The following is a 10,695-nucleotide window of genomic DNA, read 5'->3' as shown; positions in this document are numbered from 1 at the left end:
GTGCACATCTGTGAAGGCAAAAATGAGCTAATTCCAGTAAAGCGCTTAGAACAGTGCCTGGCACCCATGAAGTGTTCAAACAACTGTAGATGACTTTTTATCATCGCTGTAGTGGTTACCTTCAAGCCTTCCCCTCCCCCATCCAGCCACGGCTTCCTCCTCCGCAGTGCCAGCCCGTGACGTTAGAGCAGAGTCTGGGTTCTGTGTTTAACTGGAAACTAGAACGAGATGGAAGGGGATGTTCGAGGCCCCTCCCTTGACTCTGAACATGCGACCCAGGGAACATGCGACCCTCTCTCGCGACGCCTCCCACCCACCGATAATACTTGCTCCTGTACCGGAGGCGCGGAGATTGGAGAGAGGAGGCTGGTGTCTCCATGGTAGGCAAGGAGGGGTGGGGGCGGAGAGTGTGAATATGTTGAATGAGGGACAGGCGGGGACACAGACCACGTCTTTTGAGCCCAATGCCAACTCACCAGGAGCCAGCGGCCACGCCCATCAGGACGGGGGCCCCTCCCCACCTGGTAGTGCACCCTGGTCTCCGCCGCCCGTGCGCTCTGGCGCGCATGACTGGGGTGCCGGCAGAGGGCGCGCGAGGGGGGCCGGGGTCAGGTGGGGTACCCCATGGGAGGCGGGATTGGGGGGAGGTCCCTGGGCCGCCCCTCCCGCCCCCTGCCCGCCCAGCCCGCTTGCCTGGAGCTCCAGACGCCTAGGCAAGAGCCCGCTGCGCCCCCTGCGCGCTCCTCCTGCTTGCAGCAAGCCTCCTACCTGTAGAGTCCGGACGGGCGCTCCCTCCCCAGGCACCTCCACCTTCTCCTCCTTCGGAAGTCTCCCGTCCAGCTACCCAGGTCTTGGACAGGCGGCACCGGGACCCCGAGGCAGGGCGCCAGGCTTGAAACAGGTGACATGTAGACGTCCCCTGGTCCAACCTCGGAACCTGAGCGCCCTTCTGCCTGGAAAGTTTGTGGCTAGGCGCCATGGCCAAGAGCAGCTCCCTGAATGTTCGCGTGGTGGAGGGCCGCGCGCTGCCCGCCAAGGACGTGTGAGTACCTCTCGGGCGCTTGGGGGTGATGGGCGCGCAAGGCCTGGGGTGGGGCCGGGATCGCCCTTTCCGCGTGCCAGAGCGGATTGGCAGGAGGGCGAGGGGTTCTTGTCTAAGACTGGTATTGGGGCAGATCCGCTTTAAAGGGGCGAGAGGCCCCATGCCCATGGCTGTCCCGGTGGGATGGGGGCACCTAGACTTAGCAGATGTCCCGCCCCACCCCTGGGCAGGGGAGGGGATGTCTTTGTTCCAGGGATGTATTAAAGGGGGTCTTCCAGAGCTGAAGAGGGGATTAGAGGACCAGATTCTGTCAGATCTGGGAGGGACAAAGCCGGGGGGTCTCTTCCTTAGTCCAGTCATGTGTTGGAGGCGGCTTCTCCAGGCTGGAGTGGGGGCCTAGCAAGCGAACCCTGGGGAGGACCCTTGGAGGGCCTGGGATCAGATGAGCCCCAACATCCTGTGTGGATCTGGTGCTTAGATTTGCAGAGTGTCACCAGGTGGCCCTCCAGTGTCCCTTTTACCCCAAGCCCTGAGCTCCCCAGTCTTGTGGCTCCCAGCCTCATGTGGGTCTTCCTGGGGAGCTGAACTGCTTGAAGAGCCAACTCCCCGCTGTGAGCCCCTGCCCAGCCAGATGCGATGGGATTGGGGGACCCTATGACTCCCTTCACTACCAAGTCCCAAGATATGCTTCCCCCGGGGCTGAGTCAGCAGCTGCTGAATCAGCAGAATGTGTGTGGGGGGGTCCCCCTCCTGCTTGGCCTAGCGCCCAGGAGGGGCTCTGAGGGCCTCAGCACCTGCGACAGGTGTGGGATCCTCTGGAGGACATGTGCTGTGTGACCTTGAACCTGCTTCTCTCTGGGCCTTGGTTTCCCATTTGGGCAATGAGAGCTCTGGACCGGAGTCCCCGTCTGGTTGCCTGGGGTCTCTCATCCAGCTGGGAGGGTAGAAGACCTGTTAGGAGTTCCCCTGTGGCCCAGGTGAGCAGGAGCATGTATTGGGAGCCTTCGCCTGTGTCGAGGTTCAGTCTTAGCTCTGTGCTGATTCCCCAAGCTGTGGGCTCCCAGAGAGGACTTTCCTGGCTGATTTTATGACACTCCCAACCCCCAAAACACTGCAGCTGTGTCAAGGGGGCAGCTGTTGAGAGCAAGTTTTGCCACCCTTCATCCTCATCGGCTACTCCAAATAAACACGCCCTGAATGAGAAGCAGAGTGTGTGCTGTGACAGTTCAGTGACTGGACAAGCCCCCCTCTTTCTGAGATGTCCCCTCAGAGCCCCTGGGAATGAGACAGCCTACACTGTTAGGGCATTGAGGCCAGGCTGGGGGCCTAGAAGTTGCTAGGCGGTGAAAGGAGTCCTTTCCAGAAACAGGGTTCTCACTCACTGAGCTCTGGCCCCTCTACCAGTCCGGGTGAGAGGTCATGAGGGGGCGATGGGTGTCTCCCCTGCACCTGGACACTGGCTCATGGTAACCTGCTGCTTCTCTGGAGAAGGGACTTGAGTCATGCCTGGTTCCTGCAGCTCTTGACCACCCTTCCTGCCCCCAATTCCTGGGCCAGTGAGCTATGAAATAGGTCATGCCCTAGAGCAAGGGTAGGGAGGAGTCACTTAGCCCCAGCTGGGGATGGGGGGGGGGTCCAGCCGCTGTGCCTCAGTTTCCCCAGCTGTCAACACCCTTCTTCAAAGGGGCTCTTCCTGTAGGCTTCCTGTAGGCTTCGATGCCATGGGGGCTCTTAGGTGGGGTGTGTTTTTTCCCTCTTCTCCTAAGGCGAAGGGCCCAGACTCTGCCTAAAGCGTTGCCAGGTTTTGGGGGTGTCCATTCTGGCCTGGGAGGAGGCCTCTTCAGGTAATTTTAGAGTTTTTACTATTAAAAATAGTAGCAGTCAGTCACCAAGGGCTTAGTATGGACAGGCCCTGTGCTTAACACTTCATATAGTCCAATTGGCGTCTCTTATTTTACAAATGGGGAAACTGAGGAAGACAGCGGCAAAGTCACTTGCCTAAGATCACCCAGCTGCGATTTGAACTCTGACTACTCCATGCCCAAACCAGACTGGGCAGGCGATGGCTGAGGGGCCTGCTTTCCCAAGCTTGAGCTGAGTCAGGGGCCGTGGGAGAGGCCACAAGTCTGCAGAGATCAGGGGTCTGGAAGCAGCCACCCCCTCTTGCCACCATTGCCCTCCCTGATAGGAGTCTGATAAGGCCCTCATGCGTCAGAGTCCTGCAGCTGACTAGTGCTGAGCTCGGCTCCCAGGAGGGCCTTGAGGTCAGGCTGGTTCTGCAGGACGGGGCGTGTCTCCCAGCCCTCTGCTAGTGGGATCCCAGCCCATCTGACTCCACATCTGTAGTTGGGGAAACTGAGGAATGGGAGCCTGCATAAAGGAAGCTTAGGGGTGGAGAACCCAGGGAGGGAAACTGAGACACAGGGCATTACCCAGCCACAGGTGTCTGAGGGTGAAGCCCAGATGGGGAAACTGAGGCTTATGGGGTTACCCAGTCCAATGGATTTGGGATGGAGCCAGAAGGGGAAATTGAGGCCTGGGGCACTCCACAGAAGGAGATTCAGAGGTGGGACCCACAGAAGTTCATGAAGACACTGACCATCACCTGTCTAAAGTGTTCAGGGATAGAAGCCAGGTAGGGAAATGGAGGCATTGGAGCGTCCAGCCAGAAGGGGATAAGGGAAGGAGTCTAGAGAGGGAAACTGAGGCACAAGGAAGGGCTTATCCAGCAAGATAGGTTCAGGTTGGAGCCAACTCTTAGCGCCAACATCCCTCTTTCCTGAGGCGTTTGTGGATCTATACAAACTGGACAGAAAGACGGTGGCAGAGATCAAGGGAGTGGTGCTGGGGCATTGAGGGAGAGGGCCATTTGGATGCGTAGAGGGAGCATTGGTTTAAGAACGCGAGTGGGAGACCATAAAACTGGATTCCAGTCCTATCTCCACTATTACTCCCTGCCTCCAGAGAAAGCACTCCATAAACCCAGTCATTCAGAAATAGCTCTGGAGGGCCAATGCATGCTAGATGTGGGGGTGGAGGTGGGGAAGAGGGGGACACAGACTCTCCCCAGGAGTTCACAGTTTGGAAGTGGCAGGGAGGTGGGGAGACAGACACTAAACACAGAGAGAAATAAGGGAGGTTGGGCGTGGTGGCTCACTCCTGTAATCCCAGCACTTTGGGAGGCCCAGGCGGGTGGATTACTGGAGGCCAGGAGGTGGAGTCCAGCCTGGCCAGCATGGTGAAACCCTGTCTGGACTAAAAATGCAAAAAATTAGCCAGGCATGGTGGTGTGCACCTGTAATCCCAGCTACTCGGGAGGCTGAGGCAGGAGAATCGCTTGAACTTGGGAGGCAGAGACTTCTGTGAACCAAAATCACGCCACCGTACTCCAGCCTGGGTGACAGGGTAAGACTCCTTAAAAAAAAAAAAAAGAGGCCCGGCGCGCGGTGGCTCAGCCTGTAATCCCAGCCCTTTTGGGAGCCGAATGGCGGATCACGAGGTCAGGAGATCGAGCCCCCCATCCTGGTACCCACGGTGAACACGCGCGTCCTACTAAAAATACAAAAAATCTAGCCGGGGCGATGTGCCGAGGCCGCCTGTAGTCCCAGCTACCGGGGTGAGTGCTGGAGGCAGGAGAGATGGCGTGAAGACGCGCGGGAGGCGGAGCGGCAGAGGGCGGAGGTATCGCGCCAGAGGATCCGGCCATAGCACTCTAGCCTGGGTGACAGAGCAAGACTCCGTCTTAAAAAAAAAAAAAAAAAAAAAAAAAGAAGAAGAAAGAAGATGATTTTAGGTAGAGGTCATTTTAGACAGGACAGTGGTGGCCAGGGACAGCCTCTCGAGGAGGTGACTTTGGACTGAGACTTGAATGGCAGGAAGGAGCCAGCCATGGTAGTATCACGGCTAAAGTGTCTTAGGCAAAGGGAACAGCAGGTGCAAAGGCCCTGAGGCTGGCCCGGGGCCTGATGAAAGACAAAGGAGGCCTGTGTGATGGGATGGAGGAGGAAGTGAGGGGCCTGTTAGACAGCTTGGGATTTGCAGGTGACTGTTATTATGAAGGGGGGATGGAGCTGGCCTGAATTGGCAGATGACTCATAGCTACTTAAGGGGCTGCAGCACATCTTAAGAGATTTTGAGGGTTGATTTTGAGGCCTGGGTTCCCTGGTCTTTGCCTGTAGGGAGGGTCCGCTGAGTCTGTCCCTGTAGAGGGCTGAGGAATGGGGAGTCCTCTCCCCAGGGAAGCTCCCAGTGAAATGAAAAGCTGGGGACACAGCATTAAAGCCCCTGCAGGGGAGAGCTGGGGGCCAGACCATGATCCAGCCCAGCATTTGAGTTCCTCCAGCCCCCTAGGAGGTATGTGTGTGAGCATCACACCTGATTTATAGAGCAGAGAAACTGAGGCTGAGAGGGAAGGGGACTTGCTGGGATGGCACAGCCAGAGGGTGGTGAAGCCAGGCATTCAAGATGCTCCCCCTGACATGCTCTGGGCCTCTGCATTGGGCTTTTCGGGGCCAGGACTCTGAATCTGCTGGCCTCAGGCCTCCCGATTCTATTTCTATGGGTGGAAGCCCAGAGCACACAGATGTGGTGGCCTGGGCAGCTGTGACATCTTCTGCTGGTCTCCTGAGGTTCTACTTCTGAGCTGGACTTGCTGTATGACCCTGGGCAAGTCCCCTTCTCTGTGCATCCATCTCCCCTGCCTGTGTCATGACTGGGACCCTCCACCCATGGCTGCCCTGTCAACCTGCTTCCTCCCTGAACCCCCTCCTTCTGCAGGTCTGGGAGCAGCGACCCCTACTGCCTAGTGAAAGTGGACGACGAGGTGGTGGCCAGGTGAGGGGTGGCGACACCAGGCCTGGGGGGAGAGGAGGAAGGCAGGGGTCTCTTTCTAGACCTGGGGAATCTGGGACCAAGAATTCACATTTAAAGGGGTGCTCACCCTGAGGGGGACTCGCAGGCCTGAAGGTGGGTGATTTGTGCACAGCTGGGACTGCCAGCTCCTCTTCCCTACCAGCCCTGCCTTCACCCTCTGGACCTGATGCTGTCCCTGCTGGCTCCCTGGGGCTGACTCAGCGCTGGCAGCCTGTGCCTCCTACAGTGGCCTCCCTGGGGGCGGGCAACTCACGCTTGACTGGACTGGCTGGTTCCGGGCCTGCCGGGTGCTGCGGGCACTGGGGATGTCTGTGTGCATGGGCGCGTGCATGTGTGTCTGTGTGTGCACCTGCCCAGCTGGGCCTGCTTGTGAGTTGCAAGGGTGGGGGATGTTTCGGGGCTAGTGTGAGCGCCTGTAACCATGTGCATATGTCCTCATGGGTGTGCAGGGCACAGGCTCATGTGTGTGTACCAGTGTAGTGTATGTGTACATGCACGTGCACATGGCTGCCCTGCACACGCATGTGAACACCAATGCCCGCCGATTTGGTCACACAGGCACTGGTGTGGACACATGTGAGGGTGTGAGGATGTCTGGGGTGTCTGTGAGTCTTGCAGGGGGACATCAGGTTGGGTCTTGCTTGGCTCCCACCCCCGCAGGCCGAGGGAGAGCTCTCAGGGGCCTGATGGGGGTGGGTGGGCTGGTGGGTGGCTGAGGCCTTGGTTCCTATGGAGACGGCAGGATTCAGGATGCTCCTATTCAGGTCCAGATGGGCTCAGAGCTGGGGGTGGGGAGCCTGCCTGGGGGAGGGGCCAGCTGCAGCTCCCCCTCCACTGACTTCCCTCCACTGTCCTCCCTGTGCTCATGCTGGCCCCTTGATACAGTCCCTGGCACCACCCCAACCCCACAGATTGATTTTCTGTGTGACCCCAGGCTGCTGTCTCTCCCTCTCTGGGCTGTAAGAAGCCTTTCAGCTCAGGAGCTGGGGAATGTTCAGAAGACCTTTGACTGGGAAAAGGTCAGGTTGGGGGAAAGAGGGTATTTGGGAGGAAGCACTGGGGGTCCATCTGAGGTTGGTGCCACTGGGCTGGAGGAAGAAAGCAGTGTGTGTGTGTGTGTGTGTGTGCGCGTGTGCACATATGTGCACTATTTCTTAGGGCACAGTGTGGTGAAAGGAGGGAGGAAGGGAGCAACAGGTATGAGAACCAAACTTTGCATCCACAAATGTGGCTGTGTCTTTACTGGGCAAAGCAGAATCTTTGTTCTCTGCTGGGTAAAGGGAAAAACTCCTGCAGGGGTGTCAGGGCAGAGATGCTGTGCGTGTGCACCTGTTTCTGGGCTTGTCTTGGTCCCCATTCCTCCTGTGCCTCCCTCCTGCTCACTGTGTACTTCAAAGCCCTGAGTGCTCCATCCCCTGCTCACCTCCTGTCTCCTGGCCCCTCTCCCTCCCCCATTCCCACCAGTCACCTTCCTATTCAGCTCACCAAACTTATTGCTGCCACAGGGCCTTTGCCCATGCTGTTCCAGCCTTCTGGAATACTTGTCCTTGTCCTCGTTATCTCTCCCCACGCTGCCTGACTAGCTCCTACAGGAAGTCTTCCCTGATTCCCTCCGACCCTACCCCCAAGACCCAACCAGGGGCCATCGAGCTAACTCCAATCCCAGAACTTCTCCCACCATGTCCTAATTGCTGGGAGACAGCGCCTGCTTGTGGAAGGGGGATCTGTGGGGTAAACCCTCACACCTCTTCCTCTGATCCCTGGAACTCAGCACAGGCTGGGCCCATAGTCCAAGTGAATGTTTGTGGAGTAATGAATGAACAAATGAAGGAATGGAATTGTGTGTGTGTGTGTCGGTGACTGTGTTTGTATGACTCTGTGTGTGTGTGTGTGTCTATGTGTATCTGCTTTATATCATTGTAAGCCTGTGAGTGTGTGTCTCTGGATCTCCGAGTGTGTCTCTGTGTTCCTGACATATGTCTATTTTCATGACTGTGTCTGTTTTCTGTGTGTCTATCTGCATGTGCCTCGTGTCTGTATTTCCAAACACAAAGGCACATATTTTTAGGACTTTCTGAGGGTGCATATGTGTATCTGCTTATGTGTAAATGTGTCTCTGTCTCTGGCCTCCTTGATGTATCTGTGAGCGACTCTGTCTCAGTGTGAATCGGTGTGTGTATATCTGCACATATGTTTCTGCGGGTCGCTGTGCGTGTCTGTTGGTCTCTGTGTATCTGGGACCTTAGTTGTGTATTGGGGCCCTGTGTGTGTGTGTGTGTGTGTGTGTGTGTAGGATCATGCGTGTGTTTTGTGTATGTGCCTCTGTGTGTGTGTGTGTTGAGATCTCTGGTGTATGTCTGATACTCTGGGTATGTGAGTGTTGGGGGGTGTGTGTGTGTCTATGCCTGGATTCGTACATGCTCCAGTGTCCCTGGGTGAGTACATATCTAGGATCTTGGAGTGGCTGTCCTTGGGTGTGTGTGCGTGTCTGGGCCCCTAGCCGGGTTCGTGTGGGGGTCTCTGAGTGTGTGTGTTTGTCTGGATTTCCGTGTGTGTGTGTGTGTGTGTGTGTGTGTCTGGGTCTCCAGGTGTCTGCCTCCTGTGTGGCCCAAGGACCCCCAGCCCCCTGCACCTCCTTTCGCAGGACAGCAACTGTCTGGAGGAGCCTGGGCCCCTTCTGGGGGGAGGAGTACACTGTGCACCTGCCTCTGGATTTCCACCAGCTGGCCTTCTACGTGCTGGACGAGGACACCGTCGGGTGTGTGGCTGGGGAAACTGGAATGTGTGGGTTGGGGATCCAAGCCTGGGCACCTGAGGGGAGAGGGGATGTGGGTCCACACCCCTGAGGGTGTGCCCTCCCACCCAGACCTTGACACCTGCCCCCACTTCTCTCTGGGTGGGGCAAAGGGACCCCTGACTTGGACCCTCACGTGCCCACCTTCCTGCAGGCACGACGACATCATCGGCAAGATCTCGCTGAGCAGGGAGGCGATTACAGCTGACCCCAGAGGTGGGCGAGGGGCACGGGCAGAGGGAGGAGGGGGCCATGCCCAGGGTGGGCATTTGCAGGGGCATAGCACGTGGCACAGGGAAGCACAGAGCCCTCAGTGGAAACTTATTTCTCTTATTGCTTTTGTCTTTACTTTTTGTTTGTTTTTAATTGTTGTTGTTAGAGACAAGGTCTTGCTCTGTCACCCAGGCTGGAGTGCAGTGGTGCTATCATAGCTCACTGCAATCTTGAACCTCTGGGCTCAAGCGATCCGCCCATCTCAGCCTCCTGAGTAGCTGGGATTACAGGTGCACACCACCACACCCAGCTAATTTTTTCAGAAATATCTTGTAGACACGGAGTCTTGCTATGTTGCCCAAGTTGGTCTTGAACACCTGGGTTCAAGCAATCCTCCCACCTTGGCCTCCCAAAGTGTTGGGAGTACAAGTGTGAGCCACTATGCCCAGGCTTGTCTTTAGTTTTTGAGCAGTTAATTTGTTTGCCTAGTTCAATATTCAGATTTTACAATAAGCATCCCAGCTACTCTGTTCCCTTCCTGACATTGTCAGCTTCTTGTGTGTCCTTCTAGAAATACTTTAAACACATATAAGCAAGTAACAGTCGTAATAGCAGGCTGGGCATAGTGTGTCACACCTGTAATCCCAGCACCTTGGGAAGCAGAGGCAGAGGCAGGAGGATCGCTTGAGCCCAGGGGTCCGAGAGCATCCTGGACAACATAGGGAGACGCTCTCGCTACTAAATATAATTTAAAAATAGTAATAGCAGCAAACATTTATATACTGTATATATAAATATAAACATACAACATATGTTTATATGTAATAAATACATATGTATAAATATTATTCTTAACACTAAGTTCTTTACATGTATGGACTCAGTGAGGTAGGTTCATCATAACCCTGAGAGGTAGGTGCTCTAATTATTAACACCCACTTTATAGGTGAATAAACTGAGGCACGGAGGGTTAAATGATTTGCTCAAGATTACATTATTAAGTCAGACAGCCAGGATTTGAACCAAAGTTGCCTAGTTCCAGAGTCTGTGCTTTTTTTTGTGAGACAGTGTCTCATTCTGTCACTCAGGCTGTTGTGAAGTGGTGCAATCTTGGCTCACTGTAGCCTCAACCTCCTGGCCTCAAGTGATTCTCCCACCTCAACCTCCCAAGTAGCTGGGACTACAGGTGTGCACCACTACGTCTGGCTAATTTTTGTATTTTTTGTAGAGGCAGGGTTTCACCATGTGAAACCAGGCTGGTCTTGAACTCTTGGCGTCAAGTGATCCGCCTGCCTCGGCCTCCCAAAGTGCTGGGATAACAGGTGTGAGCCACTGTACCCAGCCGAGTCTGTGCTTTTAATACTGCATTTTTCTGGCTGGGTGTGGTGGCTCACGCCTGTAATCCTAGCACTTAGGGAGGCCAAGGCGGGCGGATCACGAGGTCAGGAAATCGAGACCATCCTGGATAACAAGGTGAAACTCTGTCTCTACTAAAAATACAAAAAATTAGCTGGGTGTGGTGGCGGGTGCCTGTAATCCCAGCTATTAGGGAGGCTGAGGCAGGAGAATGGCGTGAACACAGGAGGCGGAGCTTGCAGTGAGCCAAGATCACGCCACTGCAGTCCAGCCTGGGCAACAGAGCAAGACGCCGTCTCAAAAAAAAAAAAATAAAAGCCACATTTTTCTGTGCTTATACAAATTGCAGCCTTTTACACTCTACTCTGTATCTTGCCTTTAAAATTTTTTAATTAATTAATTAATTAATTAATTAATT

General features: G+C 55.4%; 1 protein-coding gene across 1 annotated transcript; it reads left to right on the top strand.

The window, feature by feature from the left end:
* Positions 1-689: 689 nt before the first annotated feature.
* On the top strand, positions 690-8,924 carry LOC108512169 (rasGAP-activating-like protein 1; the record flags this gene model as incomplete). The annotated part of the gene is made up of 4 exons (XM_017847306.1): positions 690-1,042; positions 5,819-5,875; positions 8,559-8,672; positions 8,863-8,924. Coding segments are annotated over exons 1-4 (298 nt in total), but the record flags the coding sequence as incomplete, so codon positions are not given.
* Between the last annotated feature and the right edge of the window lie 1,771 nt (positions 8,925-10,695).

Source organism: Rhinopithecus bieti, unplaced genomic scaffold (genome assembly GCF_001698545.2).
Source record: "Rhinopithecus bieti isolate Rb0 unplaced genomic scaffold, ASM169854v2 scaffold_26532, whole genome shotgun sequence".
Taxonomy (NCBI): domain Eukaryota; kingdom Metazoa; phylum Chordata; class Mammalia; order Primates; family Cercopithecidae; genus Rhinopithecus; species Rhinopithecus bieti.
Note: the sequence above shows the minus strand (reverse complement) of the source record. Positions and strands in the feature narration are given on the sequence as shown.